The sequence below is a fragment of the Grammomys surdaster genome, unplaced genomic scaffold (genome assembly GCF_004785775.1).
Source record: "Grammomys surdaster isolate TR1022 unplaced genomic scaffold, NIH_TR_1.0 125688, whole genome shotgun sequence".
Lineage (NCBI taxonomy): Eukaryota > Metazoa > Chordata > Mammalia > Rodentia > Muridae > Grammomys > Grammomys surdaster.
The window spans coordinates 1,113,341-1,131,291 of NW_021620524.1; the positions used below are offsets into that span (position 1 = coordinate 1,113,341).

The 17,951-nt window shown below is 50.2% G+C and overlaps 2 protein-coding genes across 7 annotated transcripts in view; one reads left to right on the forward strand and one right to left on the reverse strand.

The window, feature by feature from the left end:
* Window positions 1–7,606: 7,606 nt before the first annotated feature.
* On the forward strand, window positions 7,607–14,531 carry Dus1l (dihydrouridine synthase 1 like). 3 transcript variants are annotated; one of them, XM_028787834.1, is made up of 14 exons: window positions 7,607–7,846; window positions 8,306–8,552; window positions 8,806–8,914; window positions 9,417–9,467; window positions 9,793–9,905; window positions 10,609–10,691; window positions 10,898–11,028; window positions 11,220–11,364; window positions 11,594–11,690; window positions 11,778–11,866; window positions 12,376–12,521; window positions 13,823–13,860; window positions 13,998–14,073; window positions 14,171–14,531. In XM_028787834.1, exons 2-14 carry the CDS (start codon window positions 8,316–8,318, stop codon window positions 14,308–14,310), a joined length of 1,455 nt encoding a protein of 484 aa, XP_028643667.1. In that variant the 5' UTR covers window positions 7,607–7,846; window positions 8,306–8,315; the 3' UTR covers window positions 14,311–14,531. The 3 variants fall into 3 exon arrangements, with proteins under 3 accessions (XP_028643667.1, XP_028643669.1, XP_028643668.1); XM_028787836.1 differs by having other exon boundaries at window positions 10,925–11,028; XM_028787835.1 differs by having other exon boundaries at window positions 7,614–7,681.
* A 124-nt stretch (window positions 14,532–14,655) lies between these two features.
* Window positions 14,656–17,951, reverse strand: part of Gps1 (G protein pathway suppressor 1) — a 5,165-nt gene continuing 1,869 nt past the window's right edge. Inside the window, exons 4-14 of one of the 4 annotated variants that reach the window (XM_028787833.1) lie at window positions 17,272–17,436; window positions 17,052–17,187; window positions 16,889–16,966; window positions 16,646–16,703; window positions 16,243–16,328; window positions 15,961–16,055; window positions 15,777–15,882; window positions 15,600–15,680; window positions 15,362–15,499; window positions 15,140–15,274; window positions 14,656–15,065 (exon numbers count right to left, since the gene is read on the reverse strand). In XM_028787833.1, coding sequence (XP_028643666.1) covers window positions 14,991–15,065; window positions 15,140–15,274; window positions 15,362–15,499; window positions 15,600–15,680; window positions 15,777–15,882; window positions 15,961–16,055; window positions 16,243–16,328; window positions 16,646–16,703; window positions 16,889–16,966; window positions 17,052–17,187; window positions 17,272–17,436 — 1,153 coding nt within the window. In that variant the 3' untranslated portion in view covers window positions 14,656–14,990. Of the gene's footprint in view, window positions 15,066–15,139; window positions 15,275–15,361; window positions 15,500–15,599; window positions 15,681–15,776; window positions 15,883–15,960; window positions 16,056–16,242; window positions 16,329–16,645; window positions 16,707–16,888; window positions 16,967–17,051; window positions 17,188–17,271; window positions 17,437–17,951 lie in introns of all 4 variants that reach the window. The other 3 variants (XM_028787829.1, XM_028787831.1, XM_028787830.1) reach the window with 3 other exon arrangements.

Below are 17,951 nucleotides of genomic sequence, written 5' to 3' on the forward strand. Positions count from 1 at the left end.
ATAAAACTAAATGTTAAACAAAAGCACAAATACCTTAAGGGTCAAAGTTTCTAAATAACTGCTCTGTGCAAACAAAGCTCAAGACTCGAGCACTGGGTACCTGAGCCCCCATTACCCCGGGAGACAGAGACCAGCCTGGCCTGTATAAGAAGCTTGGTAGGGGGCTGCTGGGCAGCGGTGCTGCACATACACACCTTCAATCCCTACACTCTAGAAGTAGAGGCAAGAGGATCTTAGTTCAAGGCCAGCCTGGACCACACAGAAAAACCCTGTCTTGGGCCAAAAAAAAAAAAAAAGCCAGGGGACAAGCCCAGAAGAGAGACCTATCGAACCACCCAGACAGACAGACACTAGGCCATCAGCCACAAGAGTGAGCTAGCTGTAACAGTGTAGGTAGCAAGGTATGTAAGAAGCAAGAGAAGGACTCTGTTAGTAAAACCTCAGGAGAGGCAGTTCTGGGAGGGCTCCTGGAATGGGAAACAATCTGGTCGATCCTCTGGAGAACAAGATTTGTTTTATTTTTAAATAATGAACAGAGCTCAGGAAGAGATGGGACCTCATGGGTAATTTGGAGTCCCGGAGTAAAAGGGCAGGGGGTGCAGCTAGAGAGGAAAATATGGCCTTTGTGTAATGTGCACAAGGACCTGCTTTCAGTCCTTAGAACTGGAAAAGGGGGGCTGGAGTGGGGGCTCATTTTCAAACTGGTAGGTTCAGGAAACATGTCATATGCTAAGGTCTGTCACAGTCAAATTTTCTCAAACCAACAAGAGAGAAAAATAATAGAAGCAAAAACTTTTTTACTTGTGGGAAGATGGAGCAAGTGATGTTTCTACCCAACCCGTCTGCACACACACAGTACATAGTATCTACTGAACAAGGACAGGGAAATAAAAACAAATACTGAGTCCTAAGTGTGAGATCAACTATTGGGGGTGGGGAGTGGGTCCTTGAACATCCAGGAAATGGGGGGGGGGGGGAGCCTGGAGATCACAAAGGCACAGATCAAAAGGCCCCAGTCCCATAAAAGTCTCCGTGGCCATGTACAGCTGTGACAAGCACCTGAGAGTCTGAGGTGAGATGACTACTAGTTCAAGGATAACCTGGACTACATACCTGTTCGACAGGTATGTGGGTGGGGTTATTTGGGATTTCTGAGGTCCTGAGTTCCATTCCAGAAACAGAAAGGGAGAGAGAAAGGAAGGCAATATAGTCAGAGGGCCAGGAGAGCCAGCCTAGCAAATCAATGGCAGTTTGGGCAAGGAGCCCACCACCTTACCGCTAAGCAGTATGGGAAAATCCTATGGGGGCCAGAGATGTTCACTATAATCCCTGCTCTAAAGAAATAAAGTTCCCTTCCCACCTCAGAGGCCGCCCTACCTAGGTGATCTGCTAGGCAACAGCAGCCAGGCCTTTTACCACTTTGGCAGAAGACAGACCAGCCAAACTGAAGGGTTGAATGATTGTCACAGCTCAACACAGCCCTAATACACCAAACAGCAAGGTTTGGTTTGGTTCGGTTCGGTTCGGTTCGGTTCGGTTCGGTTTTTGCAGACAGGGTTTCTCTGTTTAACAGTGCTGGTTGTCCTCCATTTGTAGACCAAGCTGACCTTGAACTCACAGAGATCTGCCTGCCTCTGCCTCCTGAATGCTGAGATTAAATGTATGCACCACCACTACCTGCAAAGTTTCATTGTTTTTAAAACTCATTTATTCATGAGTGTTATTTAAAGCTGACAGATAGAATGCTCTTAGAGAAACCGGAAGCAGTCAGAGGGCTTGGATGTAGTTCAAGGTAGAGTGCTCATCTACTGTTCAAGAGGCCCTGGGTTTCATCTCCACAACTAGAAAACAGGGAGGGAGGAAGGGAAAAAGAGAGGAGGAAGGAAAGAATGTCAACTGGGGAGGTGGCATGCACCTACAACCCCAACAAAGAATAAAGCAGCTGGCACCACATGCTGCAGTGAGTAATGGTGAATCTAATAAGATGGTGAAAACAGGAAATCTCAACAAAGAAAGAGGGCACTGGCCAGGCAGTGGTAGTGCACACCTTCAATCCCAGAGCTTGTGAGGCAGAGGAAGGTGGATCTCTGTGAATTCAGTACAGCCTGGTGTACAGAGTGAGTTCCAGAATAGCCAGCTCTGTTAAACAAAAACCCTGTCTCAAAAACCCCATAGCACTACTAGTAGTCGTGACCATAAGGATAAGAATAAATAATACAATAGAAATTACCCAGGCTGAGGCTGGTGTGACACAGGCATGTAATCCTAACACTTCAAAACCTGAGGCAGGAGGATCGGAAGCTCAAGGGCTGCCTGGCTGGCAAAGAAAGAAAGAGCCTATCTTACCATCCTTTCAACTTAAGAGAGCCTTAAAAGATCAGGAAGAAAGTGGAAAAACAAAAAGCATGGGTAAATACAGTATTTTCTTCCCTTAGTCCCCCAACTCATGCTTAATGACTGAAATAAGAGCTGGGTACGGTGGCATGTGCCTGTCACCCACCACTTGGGATGCGGAGGTGGGAATACAGAAGTGAAAATCATCTTCCAGTACATAGAGTATGAGACTACAGGAGACCCCATCTCAAAGAAAATAGAGTAAAAGCAACAATCGAGCAGCATACAATTCCGAGTGTACCCAGAAGAATGCTTAAGACAGTTTTGGGGACTGGAGAGATGGTTCAGCAGTTAAGAGCACTGACTGCTCTTGCAGAGGACCTGAGTTTGGTTCCCAACACCCACATGGTGGCTCACAACCATCACAACTCCAGTTCCAGGGGATCCCACACCATCTTCTGACCTCCACAGGCCAACATATGTAAATGCCTTATTTATTATTTAATTTATTTATATGAATACACTGTAGTTGTCTTCAGACACACCAGAAGAAGGCATCGGATCCCATGACAGATGGCCGTGAGCCACCATGTGGTTGCTGGGAATTGAACTCAGGACCTCTGGAAGAGCAATCAGTGCTCCTAACTGCTGAACCATGTCTCCAGCCCCATAAATCCTTTCTTTTCTCATTTTAAAAGAGACAGTTTAGGTAGAACATATAGATCAGAATTGCAGAGAAGTAATGGCTCACATGCTTCACTGCAATGGGTGAGGTGGCCTCGGAGACTGGGTATTTATGTTTGCAATGCAGAGCCTACAGCACCCACCAAAAAAGTCACAGATGATGTATGGCCATGGCTCAGAGCTCTACCCTAGTAGCAAGCAGTGTTCCTCTGTGGCCTCTGCTTCCTGACTCCAGGTCTCTGAAACCTGCCCTGACTTCCTTTCATAATGGACTGTGATTGGGATGAATATAAGCCAAACAAATCCCTTTATCCCTTTACACACACACACACACACACACACACACACCAAGAAGAGGAGGAGGAGGAGGAAGTGGAAGAGAAGGAGAGGAAGGGCAAGAGAAATAAGAAGGAGGAGGAATAGGAGGAGGAGGACAAAGAGGAGGAGGAGGAGGAGGAAGAGAAGAAACATGAATCCAGATGTGGTGGCACATATCTGTAACCCTAGCACTCATTTGGGTAGAATGATCAGAGGGATCAGGAATTCAAGGTCATCATGACTACATAAAGAATTTGAGGCCAGCCTGGGCTACGTGAAACCTGTTTCAAAACATGTAAGATCTGCCATTCCATTCCTAGGTATATAAATTACATTCTGTCCACATGAAGATTTGACAAGAACATCCACAGCAATGGTTGGAGAAACCACTCCAGATTCATAAACAGGTGAATAGAGAAACAGTTCAGAACATTCCATGAAAGTACTGCTCAGCCATGGAAAGAATGAGCCATGCACCTCAGACCAAAGCCAAAAACTTGACACAGTTCCATGGGAATAAAGCCCTACAGAAGTACACATATAAAGCAACAAACATGTCCTGGATGAAGTGGGTTGGGGAGGGGCACAGGGAAACCGGGAGTCGCGATAAACACTTTCATTATGACTATAACAGTTTCACTTGTATATATGGGTATCTATAAACATGTAACTGCCACTTTGTATATATTCTAAAAATATTAATTATGCCTCCATGAAGCTGTTTAAGAAGGAATTTATAAACAAAATAATAGTCAATTAGACCTCTAACCATATAAAAAGATGTCCAACCTCTCATTATAAGAGAAATAAAAAAAATGACAGTCACAACAAGGAGGAGCATTCCTTATCTGTCAGGTTGACAACATAACCACAGAGTGCTTCAGAGGTTACAGAGAAACTGGCATCAAAGCAACCCTACCGGGAGGCAGAGAACAAAGGGTCTCAAGGCAGAGATTTGGCAGCACACAGAAAAATCACCTCTGTGTTTATGCTTCTTGGAAAGTATTCTAAGTACACTTACATGTACACATACACATGCATACATACACACATACATACATACATATACACACATACACATGCATAGATACATAAATGCACACACATACATACATGCACATTCATGAACACATATACACAAGCATGAACACACACATACACACAGTGCACACCAACGCCCACACATACACATATACCTGCATACACACACACACATGCATACACCACACATACATACACATGCATACACACACACATGCATGCATGCACATACACATGCACATACATGCACAATATATACACATGAACAACCCACAAACACACATGTGTGCATGCACACATACATACACATGCACACACACAGAGGCACACATACATACATGTGCATACAAACACACACATCCATTGTAAGACAATACAAAGTTGAAAAATATTGGAGATGACCTACTTATCTACTCTATGTGACTAACAGAATGGATGGATTGCATGTGTCCAAAGGAGAGTCATGAGTAGGGAAGGAAGACATGAACTTCAGGACAACAAACGGGAAAGGTAAGCTCTGGATGGTGGAGCTCACCTCTATCCCTTGGGCAGCTGAACAAGAAGACCACCATGAGTTTGAGACTAGTCTGGGCTCCAGAGTAAGTTGCAAGCCAGCCATGTGAAACCGTTTGAAAGAACAGGATCAAACAATAAAACTCAATGATAATGTCATTTTTGTACATTAGGAAGGATGGGTGGGAGAGGGAGACATAAGGGGTAAGGGGTAATTCTTAGAGCTGCTGTTATCTTTGCAATTTTGTTTCTAGGCACAGTAGCACACATCACCCATACCCTCTCATCCCAGCTCTTGGAGACAGAAGCAGGCTGATCTCTATGAGTCAGAGGCCAGTCTGGTTTATCAAGTTCTAGGTCAGCTAAGGGTACATAGTGAGATCCTGTTTCCAAAAAGAGAAGTGGAGAAGAGAACAAAGGGGACACACAATGGCACCCTCCCGAAAACACCCGAGCATCTGTGTGAGTCATACTGAATTAAAAGGGTCCCACACTCCCAGTGGCCAGAGGGGTTCAGAGGACTGTCCGGAGTAAAGCAGCCTTTTCTGGTGAAAAGTCTTCAGAAAGTCATTGAAAGTCCTGGAAGTTGTTCTGAGGACTCTCAGCCAAAGGGGAAACAGTGTTCAGGAAAATCTACCAAATCTTTGCCAGGAAGGGAGTGAGTTTGGGGCACTTGACTTGGCCCATCCCTCCTCTCTGCCCACATGATGCAAGCTCCAGTCTAGATGGGTGCAGCTAAGGACAAGTTCCCTCCTCCAGGAGCCAGCTTAGGGCTGGGGCACAGGCTACCAAAGGCTCACCACCCAGCTCTGTGTTCAGTCGTCATCTGCCAGAGTCCTTTCTCACCAAGTGGCTTCTAGAGGTTCAAAGTTCAGCTCTGGGGAGGCAAGAAGAGAAACCCAGTCTCAGTGTCTTTACCCGGCCTTAAAGTGAGACAGTGGGTCCCTGCCAAGAGAGATGAGTGGAAATCCCAGGCTGCTCCTTCCCGGGGAAGTCAGTTATTGAAGCAGAAGTGGCCTGTGCTGCCTTAGCTAACAAGCAGTGCTGGAAGACTCCACTAGTGGGCAGGCCAACCTAAGAGCAGAAAACACTCTTGCTCAGTCAAGGTGATCTCAGAAAACAAAGCAGAATTCCAGGCAAGATGCTGTCAACAATAGAAACTTAGGCAGTTGCATAGACAAAAGAAGAGTAGGAAAAAAGACTAAGAAATGACTGGGGATGCGGCTGAGCTAGTAGAGCAATTGCCCAACACACACAAGCTTTGGGTTTGATTTCCAGCACAGCATCAATGAAGCAGTTGGGAGGTGGGGACTAAGGAACAGGAATTCAAGGTCATCCTCAGATCCTCTGCTAGAATCCTAGTTAAAAGTCAACCAGAAGAGGGCCCTGGATCCCATAAGACAGTTGTAAGCTGTCTTGTGGGTGCTGGAAACAGAACTCAGGACTGCTAGAAGAGCAACTAGCACTCTTAACCTCTGAGCCATCTCTCCTGCCCCTCTTGTTTACTTTCTTTATTTTTTATTTTATTTTTCAAGATATGGTTTCTTTATGTAGTCCTGGCTATCCTGAATTAGCTCTGTAAACCAGGCTGGCCTCCAACTCACAGAGATACTCCTACCTCTTTTTCCTGAATGCTGTGATTAAAGGCATGTGGCATCACCACCCAGCTTCCTGTCATTTTCTTACAAGGCAGAAAATTAAAGTATCATAAATGGTCCATGTAATACACATATATTACATTATATCATTATACCTTTTACATGTATCAATCATTATAAAGTATGTATCAGCAATTGCATTAAGGCTGGAGAGCAAGACTCTGTGACACAATGTTTCTGTAAGGTTTGTGGAGCTGGAAATCTGAACAACAGAGGTAAATACTGGAAGCATGTGAGTTGCAGGATACAAACTCTAGACTCTGAAAACTCAAGGTGCATATAAGTAGCCATAGAACAATTAAAGAGTAGTAAAATGAATCAGACAGTGGTTCATGCCTTTAAGTCTGTATTTGGGAGGCAGGGTCTGGTAGATCTATCTCTGTGAAGTAGAGGACTACTATTAAAAAGAAAATAACAGTTTACCGTCACAGTTTGGTTTCCTATTTAAAATACCCTGAAAAGAGGAGCTTAAGAGAGAAAGCTTTTTTGTTTGATTTTGTTTTTGAGAATGGGGGCAGCTGGGGGGTAGGGGAGGATTTCTGGAATTCACTCTGTAGACCAGGCTGGCCTCCAATTCACAGAGATCCGCCTGCCTCTGCCTCCTGAATGATGGGATTAAAGGTGTAGGCCATCATCGTCCGGCCAACGTCATATTTCTTTATGCATGTTCCTTTCCTCTAGGAAGCATCTCATTACTCAACAAAGGACAGGCCTCTTGTAACCTTTCCTATTCAGGATTTGGAGTAATAATTCTTTATCTCGTTTCCTACTGTGGTGTTATACTGAATTTATGTCTTGTGTCTGAAGAACCAAGGGCTGCTCCTGGAATGCGGGGGTGGGTTGGGGATAGAGGTGGGAGGAAAGATGTCGCACTGCCAATTGTCTGGAACGGACAACGTGGCTCCGGGCATGCGCAGTTTGTACTTGCTCAGCTCCAGTGTCTACAGGACCGGTCCCTTCGGTGCTGAGCTACAGTTTCCGAGGATTTTTTTCTTTGACGCACCGCAGACGGTGCGGAGCGTCTGACAGTGCGCTTCCGGCCTCGGCACTTCCGGTGGTGGTGCGCTGAATCTGAGCCACAGAGCCTGGCGGCTGCCGCCGCCTTCCTGTGGGTCCTGCTGGCGGTGCCGCGGGTAAGGCAGAGGCTAGGGGCCTTCTGTGTCCCTTTCTTTGGAGCGTGCCTGCAGCCACAGGTCTTCATCGAGCCCCGGCCATCTCCGACGGTGTGAGAAGTAGACCTAATTCAAGCTCCTTTGACGTCGTCCGGTGGCGGCTCGGGCCCCCAGCCAGCCCAAGGGGTAGGGTCAGCGAAGGAGGCTCTGGGCCAGACCAGGAAAGGGGCCTTCGGGGCTGACGTGCTCGCTGCTCTCCCAAGACCCGAGGTGGCGTCAGGCCTCGTGCCGCCAGGTGGTCTCACCTGGCCAGGTCCGGCCTACAGGGGCACAGATTTCCTTGTTCGGGCACAGACGAGTTTATCCTCCACACCTGTTCCACCAGGCTAGCGTTTAATCCAGTAGCAAATGAGGGGGTAAGGTCCAGGGAGGGTGAGTGGTATGCCAGGGTCACTGCTAGAAGATAGAGGAGGGCAGCTCGACCCTGTGGCTGCGTATACCTCTCCTGTTGTCATCGTGTGTTTGGGGGAGCTGTCAGCAATAATTGACCAGAGTGGTCAGCCCCTTGAGTTGAACTTCGAACCCTCCTGGTGTATGATGGGATACTATGGCTGAAATAACAGCTTGTTCCTCTTCTGCCCTTAGTGTGGAGAGGATGCCCAAACTTCAGGGTTTTGAGTTTTGGAGCCGCACCCTGGGGGGTGCCCGACATGTGGTGGCACCCATGGTGGACCAAAGTGAGCTAGCTTGGAGACTGCTGAGCCGCCGCCATGGAGCCCAGCTATGCTACACCCCTATGCTACATGCCCAGGTCTTCGTTAGAGATGCTAACTATCGGAAAGAGAACTTATACTGTGACGTGTGCCCTGAGGATAGGCCTCTCATTGTGCAGGTGACCAGAGGGACCGTGGCTACTGGGTAGCCTGTATATAGGGACAGCATTTCCAAACTGTCCCCACCATATACAGTTACATGTCATATACAGCTCATAATCCTAGTGGTATGAGATGGTTCCCACTTACTATAAATGCTGGTGGAAAGATCATAGCTCATTGAGTCTCGGGGCTCCTCACAGGGCTGGGTGGCCTAGGCAGGGAGAGTCCTAGGCCTGTTCTGACCAAGGGTGACATTCATGTCTTCTTCAGTTCTGTGCCAATGACCCAGAGGTGTTTGTCCAGGCAGCTCTGCTAGCGCAAGATTACTGTGATGCCATTGACCTCAACTTGGGCTGCCCACAGATGATAGCCAAGAGAGGTGAGGTCATTTCTACAGTCCTGTGTTGACACCTGTCCAGGCCTGTTCTGGTGGAGCCTGGGTATTGGTGGGCATGGGGAGAGTTAGCCCCTGTGACTGTGGTGGCTCTTTTTCTGGTCTTGTCATCCTGGAGAGTTCCCAGATGCTTGACTGGAGACCAGACTCTGCTGGCCACATGGGTATCTTACTGATAAATGTGACCAGCTGGTTGGGGGTTGGGGGGAGTCCTTGGCTCTGTAATCCCACACATAGGCTCACTGGACCTCCAAGCAAACATTATTGGTCTTAGGCTGTGTGGTGTTAAGTGTTCTGTGTGGCCTGCTTTGGAGTTTTGATAGCATAGCTCCAAAGTCCAGAGACCCTACTGACCTTGAGGTTCTATGTAGAGGCTGGCACTCATGCACGCAGCCTAGCTGTGGAGTCCTCTGTATTCTGAGGGGCTGGCCTAGTAGGGGGTTCATGGCAATGTGGGTGCAACGGGGGCCACTCTCTTTCTCTGCAGGTCACTATGGTGCTTTTCTTCAGGAGGAGTGGGATCTTCTTCAAAGAATGAGTGAGTTGGCTGCATGCCACTGTGTCAGCAAGTGAGTCGCCCCAGAGACAGTCTGACAGGGCTCATAAGCACAGCTGCTTGGTTGGGGCTCAAGAGAGGACAACGGTGATCCCTCTGGGGGCTCTTGGCCACAGGACTTTCCCTGCTGGAAGGAGGTGACTATAGAGTCCCCTGATGTATACCAACTATCTCCTTAGAATCAGACATTAAGTGCTAGGATGGTGTCCTTACTCCTGTTAACTCCCAGTGCCCCATGGGAACACACTGGGGTTTGGCCACCTTGAAGTGGCACTGCGGTTCCCTCAGAGGCTGTCTTTTTTCTCAGTTCTGCTGGCTCATGAGCGACTCTCTGTTCCTGTCACATGCAAAATCCGTGTCTTCCCAGAGATTGACAAGACAGTGAGGTACGCCCAGATGCTGGAGAAGGCTGGCTGTCAGGTGAGGCCATGGCTCCCAGGGTGGTTGTTGGGATCTAGCAGGCGGCCTGGCCTCACATTTGAGCACGTTCTGTCTTTCCATGACAATCTTCCAACACTAGAGGTGGCTCTTGCTTCTGTAGCTCTTGAGTGGGGGCTGCAGTCAAGACATTTGCTTTGGGCAGGGCAGTGGGCCCCTCCTGGCACCACTTCTAAGACCTGCTACCCTGGCCTGGGAACTCTAAACCTGCCATTCCAGCTCCAGGGTGTTGTCTGCATGGAGAGTACCATTGGGTTCACTACCACATCTCAGGCTTGCTAGACATCAGTCAGGGCTGCCTTTAGGTGAGCTCAGTATCCAGCCTCTGGGAAAGCCTGGGCATAAGCCATGGGGCTATCAGACCCTGTCCTGTTCCTTGTCCTGCATGTTGAGCCTGGCCAAGTGTACTCTGAGACATGTGCTTTCTGGAAACAGCAGGATCCTGCATCCTGAGTTCTCCAGACTTTTTCTGTACTTGGGGCTCTGCCTCTTGACTTATGTTTTCTGATTGCAGCCTGGGGCTCTTCCAAAGGGGCAGGGCTTTCAAGACCCTGGGACCAGGGACAGATCCCTTCCAGATGGCCTTGGTTCCTCCTAGCATGGAAAGCTGAGAAACTCGAGCAGGTCCCTTGTAATTGGGACCTTTGCGTAGAGCAGGGTTGAACCAAGTGTTGGTCTGTCCTAGCTGCTGACTGTGCATGGGCGCACCAAGGAGCAGAAGGGGCCCATGGCAGGAACAGCCTCCTGGGAGCACATCAAGGCAGTTCGGTGAGCAGACACGGGTCGGGTGCAGTCATTGGTCCATTGGACTTTATGGAAGTGGCATAAACTTAGTGGGACACCTTGGCACTATGCCCTATAACTGTCTGAGAGGGAAGGCAATAATGCCACAGAAGCCAAGGTGTCTCAACAAGATAGAACTTGGTGGCTGGTCTCTGCCCCTCCTGGCTTAGTACTGCCCTGGCATGGTGTAGGGTCAGGCTTCTCTTCCCCCGCCACAGGAAGGCTGTGGGGATCCCTGTGTTTGCCAATGGGAACATCCGGTGCCTGCAGGATGTGGAGCGGTGCCTCCAGGACACAGGCGTGCAGGGGGTCATGAGTGCAGGTGAGCAGATGCACACCTCGGCTTTGTTCGTCCTTGTAGTCCTATTTAAGTAGATGGTGTTCACTGTCATGTCTGCTCCAAGGAGCCCAAACCAAGCCCTCAGACCGTTTTCCAGACTTGCCAGTCCTATAGCTAGCCAGTGACCTGAGTGGCTGGGAGAGTGTTCTGAGCTTTATCTACCTTCTTCCCAGAGGGGAACCTGCACAACCCTGCCCTCTTTGAGGGCCGAAGCCCTGCGGTGTGGGAGCTGGCCGATGAGTACCTGGACATTGTGCGGCAGCACCCTTGCCCACTGTCCTATGTCCGGGCCCATCTCTTCAAGCTGTGGCACCACACGTGAGTTGCTCTCTGGGCAGGACTTGAGAGTGAGTCTGTCTCGGCAGTGTCAGAACCCTGCCTGGACTGTTCTGTGGGCTTCCCCCAAAAAAACTTGGCCACCTAGTCTGCTGAAGGGCTGGTGGCTTGGCAGTGAGGGAGGGCAGGAGTCTCGGTGGGAAGAGGTAATTGGCCATGTGCCTAGGACTTGGCCTAGGTGGTGACTGGGAGTGACACGCATCTGCCTCAGGCTACAGGTACATCAGCAGCTTCGAGAGGAGCTGGCCAAGGTGAAGACCCTGGAAGGTGTGGCTGCGGTGAGCCAGGCGCTAAAGCTTCGGTGTCAGGCAGGTGAAGGGCTGGTGCATGGGAGCCCAGCAAGTTCTGTAGTGGGCCAGCAGTTTAGGTCTCTGACAGGCCTTGGGCTTTTGCAGGAGGACATGTCCAGGCAGCAAGAAGGAGTGAGGCCAGCTGACAACTTACCTGCTTTCCATTGGATATGCCAGCCCTACATCCGGCCAGGGTGAGCTTAGCCAGTCTACAGTGGGAGTATGTGCACAGGTGCCCTTTGCCGTTGCTCTAGTTGCTAAGACAAGTCCCTGTCCTGGGCAAAGGAAGAGGAGAGTCTGTGTGCTTATCCAAGGGTACTTATCCAAGATCCTTTAGTCCTGTGTGGCTTTGTCCTTGGGGTTAACAGGTAGACCCTGGGGCTGGAATCTCTAAAGTGGGCAGGCTGTCATCTGTGATTTCAGCTTGACTGGACTCAGTGTCGAAGACCCTGGGCTCCGGAACCTTAGATGTCATTCCAGGAAGGCTTAATTTCTGTTAGCCATTCTATTGTGTGAACTGTACCTATGTCCTTGGACCAGCCCTGTTTGCCTGGACAGCCAAGAATAGTTACTTGAGTAGAACCATGCATGCCCTTGGCATCTCTGGCTTTCCAGCCCCTTTGCCTTGGAACCCTCCTGAGATGTGCTCCATTTAGCACTGGTGAACTCTTCTTTGATGCTGCTCACTGTCCTTTCCCTTCAGACCTAGGGAAGGGAGCAAGGAGAACAGTGGTAGTCGAAGCAAGCGGGCTCTGGAGGAAGAAGAGGGCAGCATGGAGGGCTTGTCCAAGAATAAGCTTAAGAAACAACTGAGGAACCCTCACAAAACCTTTGACCCTTCCCTGAAACGTGAGTGCTACTCCTGTTGAAGCCAGGTTTGTTGGGCAGCCTGCCTGGAAACCTCTTCATTATCTTTATCATCTTTACTGGGGATAGGAGTCCAGGCTTCTCAAGTTTCATGCCAGATCCAGAGACATGCCTGGAGACAATTCTCCCTGCAATCCTATGCCCAGACCAGACTTTATGACACTAAGAGCCTGTGAAGGGCCTTTGAATCTGATCTGTAGTGTAGTGTATGGCTATAAACCTACTTAATGTATCAGACAAGGCCACTGTACTAGCTCCTTAGCTAGGTGCTGTTCAGATGACCACAGGAGTTTGACTATATGACAAAGACTTTGGGTCACTAGGGCTGTCTTTGGCCTGCTGAGTTAGTCACTGGCTGGGGAGCATGCTGGGTTGTACATATTTGGAGAGTGGTGGGTCAGAGTCCTGACTCAGATAGATGGGGATGAAGGTGCTAGCCTCTCCTAGACTCAGGGTTTTTCAGTAGTGTTTCTAGGTGTGCAGCTTGGTCTCAGTCCAGGGTATTGTCCTGTGTCCTAGCCATTTTGGCAATCTGGGCTCACACATTCAGCTGCTTCCTAGAGGTTCAGCATCTGATGGCAGCTCCCTGGGAGTTTAATCTGAACTTTGTGAGGCTGAGGAGACAGCAGGAAGGACCATATCACAGTCGCGCATGGACTGTTTTAAGAGAGAGATGCCATAGTAGTTTCTGCCTGCAATTCTATACCACAGGAAGTGGGCATTAGGACAGGGGTTCTGATTTTGCCCCTTTCGTTTCTTAACGTAGGTCTCAATCTGTAATCCACGCTGCCTTGGATCTCACTGTGTAGTCTGACTTTTTATCAGCAGAGCTTAAACCACATGTGAATACCCAAATTTTTCAATGGGAGACAGTAACAGACCTAGGCCTTTGGATGCTAAGGGTGGTGTGGGCAGCCCACCTGCTTTCTGTTTGTTTCCAGTGAGGCTATGCTCGGTCTCCCGTCAGCCATCTCTTGTCATAAATAGCTACATCATCTGTCCTTACTCAGTTTCCTGGCCTGGGGGGCCACAGCAAGCTTTGTAGAGGTGGGACCCTCAGAGGGCTCAGAGGTTAAGAGCGCTTCCACTGGTTGCTCTTCGAGAGGTCCTGAGTTCAGTACCCAGCAACCATGACTGATGAGATCTAGTGCCCTCTCCTGGCATTGAGGCATTTGCAGACAGAACTCTGTATATATCAATAAGTCTTTGTATAGGTGGGTGGCAGCTGCTCACCCTGCCCTGCCTCATTCAGCTCATTCAACCTGTCCCCTTTTTTTCCCCAGCCAAATATGCAAAGTGTGACCAATGTGGGAATCCAAAGGTGAGCTGGCCCTCTGTTCTGTGGGCAGGACGGTCCTCATGGGTGCTCCTTATGGTGCTGGAGTCTGGTACTACCCACCTCACAATTTAGCCTGAGTCCATGCGTTGGCCTCAGCTCATTAGCTTTTCTACACACAGGGCAATAGGTGTGTGTTTAATCTGTGCCGTGGTTGCTGCAAGAAGCGAGCTTTCAGAGAGACAGCAGATTGCCCAGGTGAGCAGATGCCCGCTGTAACCAGCCCGTCCACCCTCTAGCAGTAGTGGGAACGCTGGCTTCCTGACCCCCATTCTCCTCTCGCCCTCCCTGTCAGGTCATGGATTGCTTTTTAAGACCAAATTAGAGAAGTCTCTGGCCTGGAAAGGGATCCAGCCTGGACTGCAGGAAGCTCAGCAGGTGAGGCCTGTAACACCAAGTGGTTTCTCTGAAGTCATGGGTAGTGCCCTAGCCTGAACGCCAGCAAGAGCCATCTCTACCCCTGGACAGCCACTGAAGCCTGGACACTCTTAAGGAAATGCCTTTACTCAGGGAATCTCCTCTTTGACACAGAACATGTTGATGTCTGCAGGTGGGGGCCTGGCAATGTTGCACCAAGGGTAGCCTTGGTTGGACTTGCCCTGTTCCCACACTTGTGTTTCCAGCACTGAACAATAAACCATTTCAGACATCTAGAATAATGGCCTGTGGCTGTTCCTAGCCCACATCCAAGGAGGCTGCTCTCCTGTCTCAGTGGACCGCTCCCTCCTGTGAGTGGTCAGAGTATCCAGGGGACACAAGCAGAAAGGAAGGGAGCCTGGGGCAATGATCAATGTGTACTTTAATGGACTACTCGGATAGGGACACTGCTGTAGTCAGAACTACATGGACAGGAAGGGTCTGAGTGCCCTTACCTGGGAATTGCACATGGTCTGTTTCATTGGGACAGGAACCTAGAGTCAGGCCCCAGTGGCCACATGGGCAGCCTGCCTACCACAGCAGAGGGGAGCTCAGAGCGGAAGGCCAGTGACCCAGCATCCGAGTGGCCAGTCTGCTCTAATGAACCACACAGAGTTTGGAGTCTCATCTTGAGGCAAGCAGGCAGGAGGCCCAGGTGCTGCTTCCATGGCAGAGTCTGACGGTCACGGGAATGCCTTTCACATGTTGGTGCTCATCCGTGACTGGCTGTTTGCTGGAGTCAGCTCCCCTTGGCTCCCTTCTCTAGGAGGAGACTGCAGTGGACAGGGAAGGGTTCAGTGGAGGCTGTGTGGGTGCTGCCCATTCCCTCGCACCCCAGGCTGTTCACCTTGACATGGATCTGGTTGCGTAGCACAGCGGCTCTCAGAATCATGGCTTTGGCACGTCGTTGGAACTCCTTGCCCATCAGCAGGGACTTCTCGAAGGTGGTGCTGCGCTGATCCACATCTCGAGCATACAGTATCTATGCACACACGAGGCGGCTCAGACAGAGCAGCCCAGCGAGGCTCCACACCACATACTTGGAGCAGCCCCCACCCTGTGTACCCACCTTGCTGTGTGAATCGATGCGAGCATTAATAAGCCCCTCCAGGATGAGCTGTGTCAGCTCATCTTCCAGAGCTGCAACTGTTGTGTTGAAGGCTGCGGCCATCTTGTGCATATCAGCTGACACATAGGGGCTGAAGTACTATAGGACAGAAGCCATAAGCTGTTCATTGCTCCTCAGAAGGTCTACATTCCACATAGCCCTAACCGTTCATGCCCCTTTCCCCAACACCCACACTTACTTGGATGAGAGCCCGATTACGAATCTGGGTGTACAGTGTCCTGACATGAGGGGCCAGGTACATGTCCAAGAGCAGGTTGTCCTGCAGAGGAGGGCTGGTCAGGGTCTCTGAGGCATGCCCAGCTCAGTCCCAGGCTGCCTATCCCTTCAGTCCAAGGTGCCTGTACCTGTACCTTACCTTCATCTCATCCAACATCTTCAAGCATGAGGCATACTTGGACTCATAGAATTTGAAGATGATGTCTCTGACCTGTGGCTCCAGCTCCAGGAACAACTTGAAGGAGCTGAGGATACCAGAATGCTCAGCTAAGGAGGGCTGACTCGATGGGAGCCCAGAAAGTAGGAGCCCACTACCAACTTACCTGCTGGAGATGACATTGCGCTGCAGCTCCTGCCGGTCAAAGGTGGCTAAGGCACACAGGCCACCATAGACAGCCACATTGCTGGGGGACAGCAGCTGAGGGGCAGAGGGGGAGGTGGGTCCAGAAACCAGACCAAGGAAGCCCAAGGTTGGGGCCTGCCCTGCCCTTCTCACTACCCACTCAAGACAGTGCTTAGACCCTTGTTCACGAGCCCAATCCACGAGCTTTCACTTCCTCTTACGGACTTGGACAAGCTGAAGAGTGCCTGGTGCCCCTCCTCACCTCTGGGAAATCACAGTGATCAAAGGAAGCCAGAAGGAAGCACTTAGCAGCTTGCTTATACTTTCGTGCAGCCAGCTCAGCCAAGCCTAAAGGCAGGGAGGAGACTGATGAAGGATTTAGAGGTGTTAGAGCCCTAGGAGACCATGGCCATCAGTGGGTCGCCTCTGGCCTCCTAAGCCAGTATTCCTCAGTTTTGGGACAGAAATACTAGCTGTTAGTAACAGCATTTAACTGAAAACATTCCAAGTTAGGTCTGCAGGAAATCTTCAAAATGCCCATGATGTATATGCATACATACCCAGGCTCAGGGAAACCAGCTGACCTACTTCCCCAAACCCCACCAGCTTCTTTATGAACTTGAACAAGTGCTACACGGAGAGGGAGAAAGAGTGGGAGAGGTCACCTGCAGCACACTTGAGCTTGGTGAGGATGGCTTGCGTCTGGCTGTCTCGCTCTCCGCGCTGCTGCAGGAGAAGGCAGCAGACATGAGAGGCCCCCTACCTTGCCCTTATTCAAGGAGCTCTATTCCCTGTCCCCACCCTACCCTGGGAGCAAACTCAAAGGGAGGTTGAGGTATGGAAGAAGTAAAAGGGGCTAATGGGGGATAAAACTTCTACAGCAGACTCTCTGTGAAGGTAGGCCTTACCTCAGCAATCTCTGGAGTAGACTCAGCCTTACTGACGTAGCTTAACACATGAGACCAATTTTGCAAGTAGACACTGACCTGGCAGATGAGTAGGCAAGGCCAGACTAAGTCTGGGTTGTCCCTTCTGGACCCTCCATGCCTACCCAGCTGTCACCCTGGCCACCTTGATGACGTTGAGGCACATGTTGATGACATGCTTAGCACTGGTGCAGTAGTCTCGGGCTCGTGAGTAACATTTGAGGGCATTGCTGAGGTCCCCACAGTCCAGGTAGTGGTCACCCAGGTCATCATGGCCGCGCCTGTAGGCCTGGCAGTGAGTGAATACTGGTCGAGGGCCAGGCAGGCCCAGTTGCCCACCTCCCCTGCCCAGAACAGGTCAGCACCTGATGCTCTCTTTGATAGAATTGCCCTTATAATTCTTCAAGTCCGTGTCCAGCTTCTCCAGTTTCAACAGGGCCTTCTTCCGAGTGGCCTCCACCCAGGCTGTGTCCAGGGGTGGGGGCTCCACTCCACTCTCAGGGATGGCATCAGGTGCATTCTGCAGCTCCCTGAAGGATAAGCTAGCCATCAGGAAATGATAACCACAGGCACCAGGATATCACAAGCCATAGACTGGTTCTCCAGAGGCCTCTGCCTGTCTCTGCTCCACTGAGAGGGCCCAGTCTGTACAGGGCACAGAGACAACTACTGACCTAAGAGACCACAGCTAGACAGGAAGGTCAAAGGGGAATGAGTGGTTTTGACCCAGTGCTGCCAGGCTTGCTTTCTTTTTGGTAAAGGAGGGCAGCTATACTAGATTCTCAAGACCTGGGAAGCTCAATTATCTACACAGAGGCAAAGGAAGCCAGAGAAGAGAAAACGGCCTGCTACCTCTTCCCCGCCCAAGGGAAGAAGCATGTTACACTTCCCCCCTGCTACAGGCTTCCCCCTGCTACAGGCTTCCCTCCTGCTATAGGCTTCCCTCCTGCTACAGGCTTCCCCCTGCTATAGGCTTCCCTCCTGCTATAGGCTTCCCTCCTGCTATAGGCTTCCCTCCTGCTACAGGCTTCCCCCTGCTATAGGC

What these genes read in the sequence shown, in the direction of transcription:
- Dus1l (XM_028787834.1), top strand. Translation starts at nt 8,316, where the DNA reads ATGCCCAAACTTCAGGGTTTTGAGTTTTGGAGCCGCACCCTGGGGGGT. An exon ending in ACAGATGATAGCCAAGAGAG is followed by an intron (nt 8,915 to 9,416) that starts GTGAGGTCATTT and finishes CTTTCTCTGCAG; the next exon opens with GTCACTATGGTGCTTTTCTT. An exon ending in TGGAGAAGGCTGGCTGTCAG is followed by an intron (nt 9,906 to 10,608) that starts GTGAGGCCATGG and finishes GGTCTGTCCTAG; the next exon opens with CTGCTGACTGTGCATGGGCG.